Source organism: Marmota marmota, unplaced genomic scaffold (genome assembly GCF_001458135.2).
Source record: "Marmota marmota marmota unplaced genomic scaffold, marMar, whole genome shotgun sequence".
Taxonomy (NCBI): Eukaryota; Metazoa; Chordata; class Mammalia; order Rodentia; family Sciuridae; genus Marmota; species Marmota marmota.
In genome coordinates, this window is record NW_025999990.1 from 39493926 (window position 1) to 39516136 (window position 22211).

The following is a 22211-nucleotide window of genomic DNA, read 5'->3' on the forward strand; positions in this document are numbered from 1 at the left end:
TGGACCAAAGCATGGTACTGAGCAGATTAGCTGAGAATTGATGTATATAAGCCCCCACATGCATATTTTGAAAATCATAAAAGACTATATAAATTTAAGTAGTCATTATATTTCTAATCATCCTTAGGCACAGAGAGTGGGAGGAAAATGCCCCATTGTAATAGTTTAGCAATTATAAGAGCCAGCCTATTATGGGGTGCAAAGGTGAGATGCATGTGACTTGTGTAGACACTTCATTCAACTTCTTGTGCTTCAAAGTTGCATCCGCCCAAGCACAAACTCTGATCTTTTGCAGTAGATGAGATCATATGTAGATCTAATCGGGTGAGTTGAGGCCAGAATGACTACTTTGATTTGGAATTTCCCTGCTGTTATCACTTTAAGACAAAATTTCTAATATTCATCTCAAAAGAGAGATGCCCAGATTCGAGGTTGTATGTGTCACTCAGCTGCATTCTCCCTTTGTCCTGCTTTTGCCTTTGGAGATGTATCCAACTGTATCAATATATGAGGTAAAGGAAGAAGATTAAGAATGGAGACAATGGGGCAAGACACCCGTCTACCACTCCCATCAATCACATGCTCTCTTATTGAGATAACTGCAGTTATGTCTAATTATCTGAGATTGTATTTTATTTTTTAGTTCTTTGAAGTAGTTTGGGCCAGAATTTAATTAAGGAAACATCTCTTCTGATTCCTAAGAAAAATATTTATTTCATTACTAGATATTTTTCTGTAAATACAAGTATTTATGCATATCAGCTATAGTGATTGAAAATATACTGAATATATTTACTCTGATATATTCCTTTTTACACATTCATACAATGGCAAACTTGTATTTACCCACTTTTATTCTCATTTCTGAACTCTGTTTTCTTCAGTATTCAGAGACAGGAGAACTTTTGTTAGTTTAGGCCACACCTCGCCTATTCTATCCAACAATTATGATGCTACACAATTATGTAAAGTGTTTGCTTTTCTGAAGATTGTCAAATATGAAAGTTCTTACACTAATCTCTGTCATTAAGAAACCAAATATCATTACTGCTTTTTAGAAGGAAAAGAAAAGTGAGAGACAACACTCTAAACACTCTAGATGTCTTTCTGTTTTTTTTTTAACCAAGAATGAGATTGATAAATGAGCCAAACATGACACGCTTTCCAAAAGAAAAAAGAAGTTCATAGGTGTGGATATCAGAATTCTACTTTAGATTAAGACAGCATTGGAATTCTATGCTGATTGCATCATATACCATGCAGGACAAAGCAGAACCTTTAACTATATAAAATGTTTAAGGCCATCAATAGATATTTTAGTGACATTATTTCAATAGATTTCCTTTTGTGTGAGAAGATTCATTATCAGCCTTCATTATATTGACACAGTATACAATATTTGAATTTTTAAAACAGATTTTGAATGAGCTGGTTCAGGTTTTAGAAAAATTGTCATAAAGATAGGGGATTAAAAATTTATTGTGCCCAAAGCATCTTTATAATTTGGTGTTATAGTCTTAGAAATATTTAATAGCTTTGCAGAAGGTAATGTAAGGCACTACTGTCAGAGAAAGAGCTGTCCATAATAATTATGTCTCATTCTTCATTTAATAGATACACTTACAGTTTTTGTTAAGCCTTCTTTCATAGTCTTCAGCTTTGGCTTTTGATCTAACAAAACACCTACAGACATTCCTTCACTGTACTTCAAAAAAAGGAAATGAGCCAGAGAGTTTTGTGATACGAGTGTTTTGTCTATCTGTCCTTCCTATCTCACTTCTTTCCTCCTTCCTTCCTTTTCTCCCTTCTTCTGTCTTTCCATTTGCAGTGAATAACATCTCTTTCATTTAATGTTGCTCTTGACTGACAGAAAACAGCAGAAAGAAACAGAAATGAATATGATTCATGGTATGCCAGTAACATCTTGGCTTCAGCATATACTGTCTAGATATGCTGGTGTATACAGAATGATGCCCAAGAGAGAAAAGTAGGTTAGGAACATGTTGAGCTAACCTATTTTCCATACATAAGTATGGAGTTACCTTCTTAGTAAGTCACACATTTTGGAAAATGCATGCAGTCTCAGTATTTTCCCAAATACTCAATTTAGAATCTTATCAGGAAATGATTCAGGTACTTAAGAAGTATAGTTAGCTATAGGCAGAATAGAATTAAGAAATCAGTGTTTGTTTCTGAATAATTTTGATTCTGTAAAGGAGCACTCAAGCCCAGCCTCCACAGAGTTTCAGTTGACAGTTTAACCAAATAATTGGTTTATTGCCAATGAGAGAAAACATCAGCATTCAGCCTCGTTGTCACCAGCAGTATAATCAGGAATGTTCCTTCCAGATTGACAGCTCAGACCAAAGTGCTATACTGACAATGTGTTTCTAGCCTGGCTGGAGAATCTGGAGAAACAGGGGATTTTACTTTCTATTGCCAAATTTTTTAAGTTTCCAACAGGGACTGAATATTAGTTAAAGTTTTGTTTTCCTGAAGGGAGACGAACACTTTCACATGATGAAAGAGACTTTCATAGTAGTTGCTAAAGACAGAAGGGGTGAGGGTAATTTAAATAAATTCAGAGTTTGGTTTGCCAGAGAGCAAAGGAGTGCTCAGGTAACCTGGAAATATAAGTAGCTCCTTGCACCTTAGTAAGAGAGCTGGAAAATAATAATTTGTGTCTTGTTTAATTGACAATTTAAACCGCCATAGTAAAGAAGGAGGAAAAAAATGTTAAGTGAGGATTTGGAGGGCCAATGTAGTGTTGGATTCAGGAAGCCTGGATTCTGGTACTGGTCATAACCGTAACACTCAGATAATATGTCTAGTTTCAACATTCTCATCTTTTAAGCAAGTTCTTGATGGTCAGATTGTCTCTAAAGCCCTTTCTAACCTCCAGAATTTATCCAAATAGGTAATGTTGACTTCTTTTTTCCCCCCTACACTTTCCTGATTTATTGCTTCTCCATAATTTTACATGAAAATGCAAAATGTTCTGAGATCTTTGAAAATATGTGAGCCAACAAGTACAGTTTTGTGAAGTGTTTATTAGAATATTTCTTAGTAAATGAATAATGCCAAGTAGTGGTCAGCCAACTCTCCTGTGTCTTCTCAATCACATTTCCCATCTCACGTTTCCGATTTCTCTGAATGTTGGGAGCATGATTTGTTTTCAGAGGGATGCTAATCACCTTATAGTAGTTTTATGTCATCTTCTATTTCTCTTCAAGCCATAAAAGCTTTCTCCAAAATATAATCTGAAAGAAGATAGTGCACGTGGATTCACCTGCTGTATATTTATTTTTCTTTAAGTGTGTTGTTGCTGTATTTTCTTTTGCTAATATATTTTGACACCTTATAGTTGTAACCTGCTGTTCTCTTTAATTGCTTATTGTTATTAATTATATAGTGGTAGCGTAGTTGGCTGCTTGAGCCACTTGGCTGTAAAGAAATTCATTTATCATTATTGCTGTTGGAGCTACAGAAAATTGCCAGCATTCTATCCAGAGATGAATGTTTTTGAGCTCCCATCCAGTAAAATTTTGAACATGGGTCAAATCTTTAAGTGTTTTCTCTCTGTTGCTACCCTTTCCTTCTTCTACCCTATGCTGTGAGTAACTTCATTTGCTGTGTTTTTTTTTTTTTTTTTTTAATTTCAGTCCTTGATTTGCCGCCCTTTCAGTGAAGTTTATATATTGTTTTTAGCACTCTATTTAGTGGCCTGTCCGAATAATAACCTTTCTTTTCCTCATATTCCTAACCATAAATTTTTCTTCTTAGAGTTTCTTTGTAATAACATTCCTGCTTTTACGGCTTTGTTATGAGCACATTTCACTTTAAATCATTAATGCTGATTGGACATTACCTTAAGCCCCACCTCACATGAAAGTGATCCTGATGCCCTTAAAAATTACTATAAAACCCCTACTACTCACTCAATAAATAATCATATGTATTTAGACTTCCCGATTGGAAAATTGCTGGTATGTTGGATGAAAGAATGAAGGAATGATGTTATATGCCAACATGGGAATGTATACTGACATACACCCAACTACGTCCTGATGGCTGTAGTTTCTTTAAATCTGGGCTTAATTTAGAATATATGACCCCACAGCTGCATGTGCCATAGAGCAGCCAGGCCAGAGTGCTTCTCGGCCTTCTGGCAGCATGACATTAAATTCACACTAGTTAAGCCAACTTAAATTGAGCCTCCTTGAACCTTCCTAAATAAAACTAGTGGCCTTAATTACAATCAGGCAATTTAAAGGTTATGGAGCTCTAACTAGTACCGCAGTATGTCACTTTAATAATGCACAGGAAAATTTCTCTAAGGGGTGGCATCCTTTGATTAGAAGAATTCAAGTTTCACAGCACATTTTCAATAAACTGTTTTTAGAAATCTTATTGCATTTATGGTGCCATTACCTTTTTTTTTTCCTGTTGTTGTTCTTCAAGGCCAAGTTTCTGAGGTCACAACAACAGAACGATAAAAATGAGACTCATTTGCAAATAACGTGCAGCATGGTGACTTGCATTGCTGCTTAACAATGTTCTTAGTATTGCCACCAAGTGAAGTGGAGCAGGACACAGTCTCTTACGAATCAGAGATCTGGTCCCTCTTCCACCCCCATGTGATTGCAATCCATGACTTTTGCTTTTTGGAGAACTGGGATTTTGAACAGCACAGTTTAAGAGAAAATACGTCAGCTTCACAAATAAGTAGGCAATCATATAGTTTCTTAGGAAGATAATTAGCTTTGAAAATGCCCAACTAGCTTCTTGCCTCAAACCAGTGGTTGTCCACGTCCATAACATTTGCAGAAACTGTTGAATCTCATTCCATTTCTTTTGTTTGTTTGATTTGTTTTTCAGTTTGCTTGTTTTGTTTTTAATCATCAGTAGTAGCAGGCTGTGCTTTCTAGCAAGGATAAACAGCTTTTCAGTGTTTGGAGACTCTCCTTCAGATAACTAGTGGCATTATGCCAAGCACAAGAAGATTTAAAAAAAGAAAAAGAGAAGGCCCTGACCCTTGCCATAAACTCAGCACAGCAACGTGAAAACATGCCTGATGAGCACTGTGTCCAGTACACAGCTCGGGTTGCTGGCCCACCGCTGTGTGGAATTAATATTGACTATTGCACTGTCTCAGTTCTCAAAGATGTTTTCCCAATAGAGTTAACTTTAAGGCAGGTTACATTTAGTTTATGCTGCATGAACTATCCTCTTTCGATTTTACCAATTTGTGTGTGTGTGTGTGTGTGTGTTGTATATCTCTTGAAGGTAAATATACCTGTACTTCCACCACCAGCGCCGCAAGTCCCAGATGCGAGGGCATTAATAGTAGGTCGTTGATATCAAACAAGAAATTTTAAGCAAAGAATATAATAAACATATACATATGAATTAAATAATTAGTTAAAAGACTAGAACTTTGTAATATAAGAATGCACAACATTAAGAAAAAGTTTTTATGGGTTATGAATATGTGATGAAGAGGCATCACTATGACTTAGGACAAATAAAAGGCAATTATCTTCTTTTTCTTTTTTTCCTTAAGGTGCTCAGAATGAATTCAGAGGTGCTCTACTATGAACTACATCCTCAATTCTTTATTATTTTAAACTTTGAGACAGGGTTTTGCCATATTGCTAAGGCTGACTTCAAACTTCTACAGTCTTCCTCAGCCTCCCAAATAGCTGAGGTAATAGGCATGAATGTGCCACTGCACCTGGTTTATGACTTTTGTATGGTATGTTTTTTTTGGGGGGGGGATTTTTTTTAATACTATTTCAGACATAAAATGCATAATGACATTTTTCCTCTTAAAATAAGAGACAAGTTTGGACTTACCACTTGCTTGCAAGAGATACGTTGGCCAATTAGACAGCTACTTTGTAAATGCTTTATTTGCCAAAGCATTTTAATATTATCTCAGAAAATAATAAAATCAAGCAGTGTAAGGTATTTTGCCAATCCATTATGTGTCGTGCAAAGGGTTTAACGTACAGGGTAATGAAGCAAAGATTTAAAACCTAAATGACAATAAATATCATTTTGGGGTCAGTCTGGGTAATTTTTTTCTAATGAAATCAGACATCGGACTAGCTAACTAAATATCTCCCACACATTCAATAGATATTTATTGAATCTCAGCTATGAGCCATGTAGGAGGCACTTGGCATGCATCAGTGAACAAAACTAATACCCTTGCCCTCCCAAAACTTGCACTGTAGAAAGAATTGACTGTAACCCCTAACTTAGTTCTTGACGCTGTCTTGGTGTAAAGATGTCCAGGGCTGCCACCTACTACTTTTCAATAGACACAGCAGAAGCTGAAATGCGTTCCTGAATTGGAAAGGTGCCATTTCCAATCATATTGCACATCTAATCTGTTATGCGAAATGCAAGTCAGTGTTTTATCTCTGCCTTCGCTTGCTCACGAGCTTTCTGTAATGGCACTAAATGATCAGCACTAAAGACAAGGTGGTGAAAAACTTTTTGCAAGAAGAATGTTTCCTGTCCTGTATTCACATGACCATAAGCAAGGGAGGAAATTGTTCATGGAAACTATGTCCCTTTCAGGGGAGCATAGTCTTGTAGACTGAAGTCAAAGCTTTATAAAGGAAGGTAAATTTTTAAGAGCAAAAATTTTCTAAACAGATCTGGAGGATGTATTCCAGACTTGTTCTCAATCCTCACTCCCACCAGAGCCTTTTTCAGGCTAATAACATTTTCCCTAAGAAGCATGCACTAGTTTCTTCTTTTCTTGGTTAAGAATATTTTTTCTTGGGATGGGGGAGACAATGTGGTTTTATCAGTGCCCTTCCAATAACTTTTGTTGTTATTGTTTTGTTTGTTGCTATGTGGTACTGGGTATAGAACTCAGGGACTTGCCCATGCTAGGCAAGTACTCTGCCACTAGGCTACTTCCCTGGCCCTTTTTATTTTTCATTTTGAGACAAGGTGTCACTAAGTTGCCCAGGTTGGCCTCAAACTTACCATCCTCCTGCTTAAATCTCCTAAAGCGTTTTTTGGTTTGTTTTGTTTAATAAAGCATTTGAAGGAAAAATTTTTATCTTTAAAAACTATTTGCTAGCACTATATTTTTCACTGAGACTTCAACTGTGTGTCCCAATGTTTAGATCTAGAAAGAGGAAAAGAAAGAACTAGAGATGCCAGAATATTGGCCAAATTTGAGCACACCTGTAATCCTAGTGACTCAGGAAGCTGAGGCAGGATTGCAGGTTCAAAGCCAGCCTCAGCAAAAGTGAGGTGCTAAGCAACTCAGTGAGACCCTGTCTCTAAATAAAACACAAAATAGGGCTGGGGATGTGGCTCAGTAGTTGCATGCCCCTGAGCTCAATCCCTGGTACCGAAAAAAGAAAAGAAAGAAAGAACTAGAGATGCCAGAGTATTGGTCAGATTTGAAAGATATCTTAGTCCATGTGCCTATTCCTATTCCCCACTTGTGCCAAAATATCACTGCTGAATCCCCACAGTTGGAGGAAAGCCACCTTCTTGGTGGGTTGTTTGTTTTATCGTTTATTACTTGAACAACCATGCAATGTTTCCTCCTTCATGAGAATATTCTAATAGGTGCTTCATATAACCAATAACAATAGCCAAGGTATTGGATGATATTGCATCTCAGAGCATCTAAAATCCCACTGCCTGCCTCTCCCATCCCTACCCACCTGGACCTCCTGCTAGTTTCCAAGCTGCTGATGTTTATGGGGCTCTAGGCAGCCCCTGGGCTCTTTAAAATCTGCTGGGTACCATGCAGCCTACCCCAGTTGAATCATTTCCTGCTTCAGCCCTGCTGATAATGAGAAGTTCAAGACAGGAAATAACAGTGTCACTATCAGTAGCTTTGCTTATAAAGCCCCAAAACATTTTAGTCTTTAGACCATTAGCAAAAAGAAAAAAAAAATTCAGCCACTGAGTTAAATGGAGGCCTGCACCTTGATGATCTTTGTGAAGTACAATTCTGGTGGAGGCACACAGCATTAGCATTTGGCTTTTCTTGAGATGCCTAAGGGTTAAGCACTTTGCACACAGAGGGTCAAAGTCTAGGGCCCAGGTACTCATTTACTCACATTCCCAGTGACCTTTATTTTATTCTAAGAGTCTTGCGCTTATATCTCATGTTCCTCTCTCAGGTGGCATAAAAATCCTGACAGTGGCAGACATTCCCATATTGCCAGTGAGAAAACTGCAAGAAGTGTTAGTGTCCAACTTCCAGCAGCATTCATTTTCATGTTAAATTGTTTCAAAGAATAAGGGCAGAACTTTTAAACTGATGTTGGGGGGTGGGGGAAAGGTTCACACAATGTTCAGTACTCTCCAATGCTGCCTTACTTTGGGGGCTTAATGACTAATCTACTGGCAGACTTTGAAGCCTAAGTCATATTCTCCACTGCCAAATTAGCACCTCAGTGTGTTTATGTTACAGTTGTGAAATATGTGCAGTATGTAATACAACAAATTACAGTGGCCGGAGTGCCATGGACCTGGAAAGAATGGGATGGCTGTGTGCATGGCAAATTACTGCACAGCCTGCCTATTTTTCTACCCCTGGTTTCTAGAGTGAGCCGATGTAGCCAAGGGGTGAGTTTTGTCATGTGTGGCTTTGCTTTGTTACTCCTCAGACCCCTGGCTTATAAATGTGTGCTTGGAAATTAACTCAGGGAAGAGGAGAAGCAAAGTAAAACGTGGGGTGTTGGGAATTGGTTTAAGGCATAGTTTTCTTGGATTTAAAATATATATATATATATGTAAGGATATAGTGGTGCACACATCCGAACTGGAAAAATTACAACTGCAGGGCATTTGATTCCTCTGCTTGGATTCTGAGGGCAGAGTTGACTCCCACTCAGATCAGAGCTTTTAAGTATGGCCCCTGCCACATGATGATGTACCAGGAGAGGTTTATATCTGTGGACTTTAGCCTATAGATTTATGCAGTGGAAGAGGCTGGAGGACCCTCCTGGCCAGTCTCGAGGGTAAATGAGAGAAGGAGTTCCACTTATAAACCGTTACAAATTGGTCCTCAGTAATGGCTGTAGTGTTGATCAGACGATATAAGGGGGCCCCCAGTGATTCCAGAGATAACAGCTGCATGTAAGTCAGCCACTGAACATTTGCTTGTAGCTGCTCTAGATTTTTGTTTTTATTGAAGGAAAAGGAGTATAAACATGGGACACACAGTCTGGAGGCTGCTGAAAGGGTTTCTCTTGTTTAAAGCTTATATTGAAATGTCAGTGTCTTGTGTTAAACTCACAATGGCTACAATGCAGCTCATAATTTGATTTGAAGCTCATGCAAATATTGAGCATCCAAATGGTAACTGTTATTTCTTTTATTACCAAATGGGCTGATTAATAGTTGCTCATCTCTGGGTTTTATACATTGGAGAGAGAGAAACTACCATTCCTCTTTGAACTGGCTTTAGAAAAGCAGATTGTTTCTTAAAGCCCAAGTTTTGTCTATGATTATCACGTTTTCCACTAAGGCAAAGAGGCTGTACTTCAATTATGTATGCACGCTCTCTCCTTTGAAACGTTTAATATTGGAGTAAATATTTACATGTGCATCAGTCTCTTTTATGTAGACTTGATTTGTGTTTACATTTATGTTCACACTTAAATGAAGATTAACAAATGGAAATAATTATTTCTGCTGAAATTTCTATACATGTAAAACTACTTCTCAATTACGTTCAAGCCGTCTTTGGTTGTGCCTTGCTGTGGGTGATGGGGACTGAAGTTGCTGGCCTCTAGCATGTTCTCTATGGTGGGGCACTACTCTTAACATTGAACCCACATTGCTGGATACATGCGTACCCACCACCCAGTATGCAAGAGGGAGGGATATTCTTCTCATTCAGCTGACTAATTTACACTCTGATGTTTCTCCCTTTCCTTGCGCTAATTTCCTGTTTTCACATATATTTGGCTAGAATGCTGATAAATCTAATGTGCAAAACTGGAGTTTTTCTATACTCAGTAATATTGCTCCTGTCCTATATAACTTTTTGACTATCAAAATTTCAGTGTTGTAATCAATCTTTATTAGTAGAATATAGGAAGGATAGCTTGTTTTTTTTTTTTCTCTCTCTCTCTTCTAATCTCAAAGTAGCCTACAGAGGCAAATCATATGTATCATAGAAAGTCTGGAGAATAAGATAAGCAAAAAGAGGAAGAAATATCTAGAAGTTTCATTTAAACATCCCATCTATAACTCTTCATAAAAAAATAGGACTGCACTAGCTTATTATGTCCTTAATGGAATATTGTAATGGCTATTAAATCAATTGACTCTGAATCTCTTTTTAATAAATGAGTCAGACTGTATTATCCAATTACCGTCAGCTGCTACCTTTCCGGAGAGCAGAAATGGTTACTTTGATTGAATTTTTTAAGCTTTCTGGCACCTTTAGGGAGAAACAGGAAGAAGGCAAGGTGCAAGATACAGCTTCAGGGGCAGCAGAGCCCAAGCCTTGGGTTCACCTGCAATCAGAGGTGTTGATAGCATCACCTCATGAGTTTTTGAAAGAAAACCAGGTTTAACTCAGCCAGATTTCCCCCATGCTAAGGGTTTCTAGAAATTCTTTGAAAATGAAGATAGTGCTGTTAGCATTACACAAAGTAAATACAGAATGCATGAGAGGAGAGTTAGATTCTAAGGATACACTATTGAAATTCTTTTTGTAGGTTACAGTAGTTTTCTATTACTCCTATGCCTCTCCTCCTTCATTAAAAAATGATTTATTTAATGAGTTATAAAAATGTTTTGCGTTCTCCATCTCTCAAACTTCTTATGCATTTGACCGTGCAGTAATAACAAACAAGTGTGAGCATGAGAAGAAAGAGTAAAGGAAACAAAGGTGAGAGGAAGTAGCAGTCTGCTCACTGTCTGCATTAGGGCACTGTGGATTTTGCTTATCTCGACATTTGTTGAGTAAGAGCAAAGATGTATTTTTCTCCTCTACTCAAATAATTAGGAGATCACTTTATTGGATGAGACCTCAGTGCATAGCTTACAAACAAAAGGCATGTAGGACCTTTAGTATCTTTCCAAGGTTGAGATATATTTTTAAGCTGTAAAAATAGTTTGGAAAATGCTAGATGCAATTGTTTTCATTGATGTCACTTTGCTTCCACAAATAAAGGGCGAAGTTAGTGAACCATGTGTACTAACAATGCATAAATACATTAATAACGATATATCATATTTTGGGGGGTCAGTTGACTAAATTCAGATTATTTGACAATTTGACCTCTTTTCTTTGGGTAAGAAATAAGTAAAAAATTGTTGAAGACATTTTCTCTGCATTCATACATGTATATGCTATTTAGTTTTCCTTCTGTTATTCTTCCAAATAAAATACTCATAGTCAAAAAGGAGACTATCATATTAAAAAAGCACACCCTAATTTGCATAATTCCCTTTATGTATATGTAGCAGTCAATCCTTATCTCCAAGGAAAAGCCCCACCTACCAGGTCCATGTATATTACTTCACACCTGTTAGAGTTTAAGAATTCTGGAACAAATGTATACCAGCTCTCACATATAGGCCACATCTTGCTTCTTATGCAAAACAGATATAATTTTTCATTAACTATTATTACATTAAGTGTACATTTTATGGGATACTATGTAAGAATAAAACATACCATTTTAGAATGACATTAAAATTCTTAGTTACCTTCTTACTACTCAAAATAAAGGTATGACACATTGAGTTAATAGGAAACTTTTAAATTAGGCAAGTATTTCTAATGATTAGCTTGCTGATCCAGTGCCTACAATAAATAGTGTTTCTTATATTTCTTAATGAATAAAATTTGGAAATTTTATGGTGACTTTAGGATTTAAAAAAAAAAAAAGGAACAGATAGAAAAAAAATGCTTGATCTTATATAATCCCTAAAGCTTTTTGTATAACCCCTTGTCATGTCAGTAGGCACAATTAAACTTCCTCTTACATAATTATAATCAAGGAATTTACTCTGCCACCCAAATACAGAGTAGGTTTTTATCTCTTGTGAAATGTAGACAGTACTGGGTGGCTTAATTAGTGCTTTGCTTCTCTTTTTACAAATTCAAATCCTATGCTTCTAAAGACTCATACTTGTGTGAGAAGAAAGATTAGGAATACAAATAGAGTGATTTTTCTTCTGGTTAGCTAATAATAACTCACTTTGTAATTGGGCTTTTGTATCGCCAGTGATATCAGCTGAAGGACTTACACAAGCGTGTTGTCTTTGAATGGAAGGAAATAACTTTGGAGTTTAGACTTGTCACCCTTATAGCAGGAGCATGTCTTGCATTCCCTGGATGTAGGATATCTGGCACAGATGTCCCTTGGAAGTATTTTTAATTATTGCAAATAAGAGAAGGTAAAAGTATAACTTGATAACAAGCCAGGTTACAATGTAGTTTCTTCCTCTTCCTAATAAGTAGTCTTGGGAGTAGCAGGTATGTGCCCTGGCCTATCTGCTAAGATCATGGCCCCCCAGGGCCCAACTGCCTGGATTTAAGTTCTGGCTGCTCCAGTTGTTAGACCTTTTGACTCAGAGAAAAGTTATTTAAACTCTCTGGGCCTTGTTTTGCTCATCTGTAAAACGGGACTAACAATAGTATTCTTCACAAGGTAGTAGTGAAATTCAGTGACTCCATATCTGCAATGATCACACATATTTCTGGTATTGCCCCAACAACGACTGAAACATAGGAGGCTCTAAGAACATTCTCCAGGTTGTTCTAGCATGCTGGTCTCCATTGCTTACGATTCTGAATTGTAAGGATTTAAAATAATCCTTAGATTGTAAATTCATAAACATTTCAGTGAGGAAAAAATCAACATAAAAGTGTACTGTGTACTATTTATCCAGCAGTTGTTGAGCCATTGAAATATTTTTCTGCTATCTTGTTGCTGCTAAAGAAAAATCCAGGACTAGTCCAAAGTGAACCTGGAGCTCATGAAAATAGTGAGAAAGATAGGCAGACTGGATCTGAAAGCACATTCAAAACTGTCTTACAAGGGTACGGTAACAATGAACTGGGAAGAACGTGAGGGACTAGAAATACAAACTCAGAAAAGAACATTGATAAAGTATTATAAGCATTAGTACTATTGCAGAACTACAGAAAGTCTTGGAAAGAGAAAGACTACATCAATGGAAATACCATTGAAAACCTTGTGTCTAGGAATAGAAGTTTCTAGAACCTTCTAGGTAAACCTAAGGAGAGGCATTGAGGAAGAAGGTATCCACCTTTTTCTATGGTGCCTTTATTTTAGGATTTTGGAAATACGGAGCCCATAAAAATCGTGATAATTAAACTAGATGCCATGTTATTGATATACTATTTATACTTTAAAAGCTTAATAAAATGTATTGGCCCTAAGATACAATCTGACTTCTGATTATCTTTGGATTTAAAATTCCAGAAATGTTTTAAATTGATATAAACTCGTAAATAATCAGAAGCCATATACTACAACATATTTATATTAGGTGATAGAAATAGTTTAACGAATGTGATTATAGTTAATTCACTAGTCTATTAAAGTTATGATGGGTTTCACCTTTTCTGTTAATGCACTTTCCTTCACAGATGAAGGACTGAACCATGAGTGCAAACTCTGCAGCCAGACCTTCGACTCTCCTGCCAAACTCCAGTGCCACCTGATAGAGCACAGCTTTGAAGGGATGGGAGGCACCTTCAAGTGTCCTGTCTGCTTTACAGGTAGGAGGCTTCATTAAGAAAACTGGAAAGTTGTGTGGTCACATCATGTCTTCCCTACCAGACCATACTGCCCACAGCTATGGCCTTTTAGAGAGAGGACGTCAGTTCAATTTGGGGGGAAGATGTTTGATCTCTGCTGATTAGCATTATTGATTGCAGCCTATTTAAAGGCTCGAATGGGCAGGAAGGTTAACTGTCAGGATGAACAAATGGCATTTCAAGTTCTCTCACAAGTTTGCACTTTTACATTTGGAAAACGACATTCTTCGTGTTGTGTTCACTTTTTTTCCCCTCTCAATGTTAAAAGGTTAACAGGCCAAGGCCGCCTGCATGAGGCTGCTTTTTAATCATAAGATGTTCAACTAAAAGTGCAGCTGGCTGTCAGCACATGTCTGTTACTTAAACCTGGAAAATTTTGTAACATTCTACATAAGAAATAATAAAGATACAGTTAAAACGCTCCCAAAATTCTTTGAACCATAAAACCAATTAGACTTATTTCCTATGAAATTAGATTTTTAAAGTTGATATAAATTTATACTTTTAAGAAAATTTATTAAATGTTATAACATTATGGTTTTCAGGGGTGGGGAAGAAGATGTAGATCAAAAATTCTCATTTGAAACCCCTGGGAATTGAAATATGATCACACATATTTCTGGTATTGCCCCAACAATGGCAAAGTTGTTTTGGAAAAATCCTTGATGATTATTGTGTATATATGTTGGACTCAGTTATCAAGCCCCTCAAGGCTATGTTTCCTTTTTATTTTTCCGGGGGTAAAGTGTGTGTGTGTGTGTGTGTGTGTGTGTGTATGTGTGTGTGTAGAGAGAGAGAGAGAAAGAATCTCAAAATTGACTTCTTTGTTTGAAGAGCAAAAGTCCAAGCATTGATTATTTACCTCCACTGTCTTCAACCTATAGATTTCTGTTCTGCAATAACACAGAAAGAGAAGGGTGCACATTCGTCTCCCAGTTCACAAAATAGTACCTGAGCATGCTAATGGCTCTGCCTTCCACAGTTGCTTGTTTGGCTCCTTCATTCCATAATGACTGTCCATCCTTCTTTTGGAAGTCTTTCTTTTGTTTTCTTCCAAATTTTATTTTTTTTTTCAATGTGTTCACCCTCAGTGGTATGTATCTTACAATATAAGGAGTCAAGAGTCTGGGTTCCTTACAAAAGCTCTTAATAAGTCCTCGTAAAGGGGCACTGGGTCATAGGTCTCCTCACAATTAAGACTCCTAATAAAATAGTTCTTTAATGTTGTAGCCAGAAACCTCATAAAATGTATTAAGTTATAAGGAGATTAGTTGCAAATCTGTATAAGAACCTTATTTCTTTTTGGTTGAGGTGGGTGAAGATACAAAACTACATTAATCATGAACAGTCTACATTTTTTGTATAGACAGACCTGAATTGTTTTAGTGTTTCTTGAAGTAATTTAGAAATAACAAGTTTTAAAAAAATAAAAAGCTTCCAATATAAAACATGCTAGGTGGGAAATGAAATCTGAGCAGTTTTTAAGGTAATGAGAAATGTGATTAAAATGTATGACTCACAAGAACAATATTCTAATATTTTAGGTTGGCTGGCAATTAGAATAATTTTAATGATTAGAGTGGAGTCAAAGTCAAATGCCAACATCTTTAATAAATCCTTTCCCTGCCTATACAGATTAATATTGTAGATGCAAACTTTTTTAGGTCACAGTGCACCAGGCATCCATCAGAAGTCAGTTCTGCCAACCCAAACACCGCCTCTGGCATATACAATTTAATTATTAATAGTATGTCTCCTAGGTAAACTGTTACACAGTCTTAGGGCCTTGTTTTGTAGTCATTAAAATTGAACATGTTTATATTATTGAAACCCTTGCATTCAGTGTGTAGGCTGAGTTGATCTTAAAGTATCCAAAGAGAATTTACCTGCCGTTCTGTTGCACATTTATAGACAGTGCCCCAGAGTAGCTGTGGGATATAATTTTTAGCATTAACACATTTAAATAGAGAACTGTTTGCTAGCTATAACTTTAGGCAAATACAATAAACAGGGTTTTGGCATCTATGATTTCTTAACCTGTGGGTTGCTGAGAAATAGGAGTCATTACTTTTGAGACAGAGCTGTGCATTTGACAATTTTCAGCTTTATTTTAAAAGATTTATAGGGAGCAGGGCTTCCATAAACCGTTGCTTTGGAGCTATTTGGGTCAAATTAGGTGCTCCGTAGAGTACATCTTAACAAAAGCCAGAGACCCAACCATGAGCAAATGGGACTCCATTGTCCCCAGGTATCCGGCAGTGAGTCACACCCAGGAGGTGTGCCATTCAGCCTGGTCTGCCAGTTCATGAGGAGTCATCAGCTTAGGGCATTTCAGAAACAAAATAACCCAAGTTCACCGTCCTTTTATCATTTCAGTGTTTGTTCAAGCAAACAAGTTGCAGCAGCATATTTTCTCTGCCCATGGACAAGAAGACAAGATCTATGACTGTACACAATGTCCACAGAAGTTTTTCTTCCAAACAGAGCTGCAGGTAATGTCTTCATGAGGAAGATGGGGATTGAACCTAGTTGCTATGCTTTTGGGAAACAAGGGCATTTTAAATGTGGATTCACAGTACTACTCACCCTGGGCCACCATGATGCTTTGTGTGTTTTGGGGCAAAGGGAAAATTAGACACCAGATTAATAGACACCAAAGTAATTTTGCCTCTGGCTGCTGTCAATCATAAAAAGAAACTTGAACAGACCTATAATTGGACCTTCTGACCCAGTGTGAGAATTGTAGGGGTCAGGTTTATTGGATGGTGGGATCATTCACCTCACTTGTCATGGCTCATTCTCCCAAATCCTGTTTTATTCATGCTCTGTTCCCACTGGGTTCCAGGCTGGATGGTTGTCCAGGTTATTATTGTCCTGAGGGGCTGGCCTAACATTGGGAGGGAGAAGAGAAGAGAAGGAAGAAACTATTCTCTTTTCCAGTATGTGTTACTTCCATTTAGTGAAATAGAATAATCATTAATAAAACAACAGTCTTATAGTTGAAAACTTTGGCACCCAAAGGTGTTAGCTTTAGCCTTGAGTATTCCAATTACCAGACATGTGACTGACCTTGGTCCATAACTTCTCTGCACCTCAGACATGAAGAAAAAAATAAACAAACTTAACATGTACAGGACCGCTGAAAGGTGAAAATGAAATAATGGGTGTGAATATAAGGTATATTATATAACATAAATGTTTGATTATTTTGATTAGTCTGAGCAATAGACTGGCAATTAAAATATGAGTCAGAGACCTGAATTCTACCCAAGAAATGTCACTGATCATAGAAGAAAACTAATGCTTTTTCTTTCTGTTACTTCATCTGGAAAATAGGTAGATATCCTCATCTTTCTAAGGAAGGGATATAAGAGTAACATGGGTTTTCTTAAATCTTGTTGGTTCCTGTAGAGGAAATTGGAGTTCATAACTTCAGTGACTTAAAATTATTTGGGTATTGTGAATATTATTATTAATAATAAAATTATTCCTCCTAAAGTGAGAGGTGCAATTAGTTTTCATCACTGAATCCCTGCAACAGGAGCTGATCTGGTTATCAGGTAGAGGCAAGACTGAGGAACTCAGAGCCCACCTGCTTCTCAGCCTGCACCCCACACAGAGCCTTTGGGGCACCTTTGTGCCTCCCTGTGCTCTGGCGAAGCCAGGTATATGTGAATTATGTATCAAAATAAAAGATTTGCAATTTATATTCTCAGTTATCATTCTATAAGTAAACAAGTAGCAAGTTACAGAGATGAAATAAGAACTATATTTAAAAGTGGATAAGCCCATTTCATTGTCATCATGTCAGTGGAGTAAAATGCAAGTTACTGTCTCACCTTTTATCACTTCTAAAAATTCTATTCCATCACACCTGTTTGCCAATTGAATATACAAAATAAGCCAGTTATATTATTGTTTAAAAGCACATCTTACTAAAATAATCTAACTTTTTATTTAAAAATGTTATAATTTTGGATTTGGTTTTATGAATCTAAAAGATATGGTCAGTATGCCTAGTCATACTGTTAATGAGTATGTAAATTATGAGACGGAATGAACTAATAGTTAAAAATCAAAGTTAGATTCTGTAGGGACTTATATCTGTCTAACAGTCTTGAAAAAAATATTTGCAACAAACTTCCACTTTTGTACTATATTCATAGATTCCAACCTACTTGTACCTTCAGTGTCTTTCATTAAATGACCCAACACAGTGGCAGTGGCTTCTTTAGCTCAGACAAAATTAAGCAATGAAGCACATTCTTAAGGACTCCAGATTTCTCTTATGATTTGTTTTAGGGTTTCATGGAACACACAGTATTCACTCTTTTCTATGATCAAGATAGACCTGTGGTTCTCAAACTCTTTAATCTCAGGAGCTCTTTACATTTTGAGAAATTATTGAGCATCACAAAGGACTTGGGCTTATGCAGGTTACTATCTACTGATATTTTCCATAATAGAAATTCAAATTGGGTAATGTGTTAATAAACACAGGATACAGCACACATTCTGTTGGCTTTCAGAGATGATGTCATCATACATCATGTAACCTCTAGAAAATTCTATAGCACACTCTTGAGGCAGTGAGGGTGTGAATGTCATATGTCTAATATTACTATGAAAATAATTTTGACTTTGCAGACTCTCTCAAAGTGTCAAGGAGACCACAGAAGCCCCGCATTAGTACAGAACATACAACTCTTTCTGAATCTTTGTGACCTTGTGAAGTCAAGCATCTCTCAAAACATTTCTGACTTCTTCATTCAAATTGTAATCTGGGCACAAATAAGCCTTGTTCTGTAATTCAAGGCTGTAAGCATTAGTTTGCCAGTCCCTCAGAATCATATATATTTGGTCTTGATATAAACACTCAGGCTTAATGTGTGCCTCATTCCTTAGATAAGAACAGTGCTTATGGTTAGAATGTGATAATTGTTATGAATCTGAGATGAAATATTGACTTTATAGTCAATATTTCTCAAAGCTATAATCTGCAGTCATGGGAATATCTATGTAGGACTATTTTCTAAAATGCTCAGTAATAGCAGTGGCTTTAGTTGCAACACATTGAGAAAAAATGGACCAGAAGTTTACTTTTTCTAGTTTTAAGAATGTTTTCATTTTTATGTTTAAACCTTAGGGGTTCATGGTCCTGTGCATTTGCTTTCATTACCCAAATTACCTTAGAGGATGGGATTAATGTAATTTCAAAATATTGATTTCTTTTATATCCTGAATATAAAATGGGAATGGTTAAGTATACAAAAACCATAATATGGTTTTTGTTAATTGCTAGGATGAGGGGGGAAAAATCAACTGAAATTAAGGTAATGATTGTAAATAATAACATTAGAAAATGAAGTCATTTTATATGTAAAATAAATGTGAATTTTTAACCACTTGAACTCATCTACTTGTTTATGCCACTAAAGTTCAGAAGGAAGGACTTTATTCAGGAACCTATAAGACCAGATGTCCAAGAGCTGAAATCCTATTAGAAAACTTAACGCATATAATTTATTTGCCTCTTAGGGTGAGAATAATAGGGTAAGTATAGATTAAACATTCCAGAGTCACCCAGTAACATCACTGTGGAGTATTTTTAATGGCACAAAGACAATTGCATGATCATGATGATTTACATTTCTTTCACTGTTTATACCCAATTAAAAACATAAGATGTTTATTGTGTGTGGATAGACATGCTTTGTTGAATATAAAACTTACATGCATATATGGACATGTCTATATGTCTATGTACGTATATATATATATATGGAGAGGAGGCAAAGCTAATGAAAATTGCCACTGCACTTGTGTGTGCAGTGCCCATGTTTTTATATACATCTGGGTATGTACAGATGTAGATGGTGCTGAGTTGCTTTCATTTTCCTTGCCTATAAAACCAGTCAGAACTTAGATAGTTCCTTGTTTTACACTATCCATATTTTGGAAATCAAGCACTCAGGCACCATCCTTTGAACATCATCAAATCATCAATCTTTTTAGGGTTAGGCCAAATGACACCTCTGTTTCTATGCAGCACTCTAACTAGGCCATGAGGACATACCTTTTGCCAGTATGGAAGCTACAATCCACAGGCAATTCCTAAACCTTGCTGACTAGTTGTTCTAATTCCAGTCCAGAGATATAAATATAGATTATATAATGTATAATTCTTAGGTATAATCTTTCTCTTTCAGTAAAATTTCCCCCATCCCATTTTTATAAGAAAATCTAATACACATCAAAGGCTGCCTTGGTGCTGGCAGGAGGGGAGAAGAGCTTTGGAATAAGAGTTCATTATATGAACTAAATATACATTTTATTATTTTAAAAATGAATGAACATGTTCAGTGTTTCACATGTTTTCCTAATAGACCTTATTTTTCTTTTTTCTTTTTTTTTTCAACAGAACTTAGGGAATCTGCTTTGGGAGAGGATGTATGGTCCAAGAATAATATCCTACAATATGTATTTGTATCCAAAGTGGTTTATACAGGTGTGAGCAAGTGGTATGTTTGTAAAAATCTGTTGAATAGACCACTTTCTTCCAGTACATGAATTGCTATTTAATTGTTGCCTCTAGAAAAGCAGCAATTGGATGGCAGTGATAAAAATCATCCTCTCCCAATGTGTCTGCTTAGAAAGTCCTACCAGCTGTCATGTTAGACCTTTTGTAGAGACTGAGGGAATTCCTACCGTGAGGATGGAACAAATATGCCCAGCCCGAATTTAGGTCCTGAGATTCTGCTATTTCAATTCCTTTTGAATCAAAGATGATTGTGATATTTTTCCCTTCCCTCCATTAAATTATAAAGGCAGTGTTTTCCACATTCAAAATACAGTTGTCATTTGACATCCTGAGGGATATATCAAGACGTTCAAATATCACTAAATTTGAAAGATGTCATTGTCTCAAAAGAGCTGTTGGATTTTCTTCTCAAATCATCTTTTCCACCATATCATCTGATTGTAATGCGTATTTTAAGTTTGGGGGTCATATTTCTGAAAGAGAAATGAATTACCACATATGGGGTGGGACATACAAGACAACAATCCTACATTGAAATGTGGCTGATCAGAGCCTCACTGGGTTCCCCACTAACTTAGCTTTTTGCCCCAAACTTGTCTTTTCAATAAAGACACTTCCAATGTGTGTCTCAAATGATCAAATTGTACATTTTGAAGCATTTAGGAGTCCTATTCAATGGTTAAAAACTGCGAGTGCCATATATTCTGCTGTAATTAATTCTAGTGCCCAGATAATTTTTAATGAATATATTTTCTTATCACAAAAATATGATTCTATCTTTCTAAATTTACCATGATGCCAAAATGATTAGGGATATACCATATTTACAGTTTACTAGCAAAGATTTGCATATAAACAACTCTTGCATGAGATAACATGTAATCAGTTGTATTCCAAGAGAGGAGGTATTTATTCTACAACTGAGGGAATCATGTGGGAGCTGTTCAGGCCCGTTTCAAAGGATGTGTAATAGGCACTCATTGAACATTGCTTCACTGGCCTTCATCCTGTGTTCTTAGTGCTGACCTAAGAAAATAAAGTCAAGATGCCTCTTCATTAGAAATAAAATCTCTACCTCAGACACATTCGAACCTTCCTTGGTTTTCTTTATTTCATGGAATAATTTTTCAATTAATCATACTTTGACATAGTTTCACGTTAAGTTTTTTAAGCATTCATCTTTTTCACATGGTTAGGAGTCTTGCATTTTCTTTTGCTTCATGTTTTAGCATCTAACTAAAATGAAACATTTATACTTGGTTTAATAAATGTAATTTCAAAGCAACACAACAACCCCCTCCTATTAAGGGGGTGTGGCCAAAGTGAAAAGTTTAGTCTTGTCTCTCCATAAAAGTCAAGGTGGGACCTGGTGTGGTGGGCAGAAAGTTTAATTTTAGTTTATGTTGTTTACATATTTTCCTCTCCAGGAGGTTGACTCTTCTTGCAAACAGGAGGAATGGGGAAGTGGATGTAACTACTCATAGCACATCTAAACAAAGTTCTCGTGAATCTGTTTCACCCCAATACCAACCCTCTCACAACTTTTCTGTGATTTTTCAAGTGTTTAACTTATATTTCTCACAGAACTTAAAATTTCTTTTATTATTCCCACTCAAACAATAAAAATCAAAACACCATCCTGCCTTGCCTCCTATCTCATGGTCTTCCTCTAAGGCCCCTGGATGGGAATATTTGCCGATCGCCATGTCTAGACCTGGCATATGTGATTCTGTAATATTCTGTTTGGAGGAAAGTCAGTCTGAAAGAGTCATTCCTGACCCTTTCTGGTTGGTTTGGGCTGTGTCCCTTGACACTCTTCCCTTAGATCCTTGTGCCTCGGTCAGCCCCTAAACACATCACAAAGATTTCGAG

At 36.6% G+C, this 22211-nt stretch overlaps 1 protein-coding gene across 2 annotated transcripts in view; it reads left to right on the forward strand.

Annotated features, from left to right (window-relative positions):
- Window positions 1-22211, forward strand: part of Znf521 (zinc finger protein 521) — a 240016-nt gene that overhangs the window by 197623 nt on the left and 20182 nt on the right. For both annotated transcript variants that reach the window (XM_015482213.2, XM_048806411.1), the window contains exons 4-5: window positions 13628-13759; window positions 16175-16290. In XM_015482213.2, coding sequence (XP_015337699.2) covers window positions 13628-13759; window positions 16175-16290 — 248 coding nt within the window. The remainder of the gene's footprint in view (window positions 1-13627; window positions 13760-16174; window positions 16291-22211) is intronic.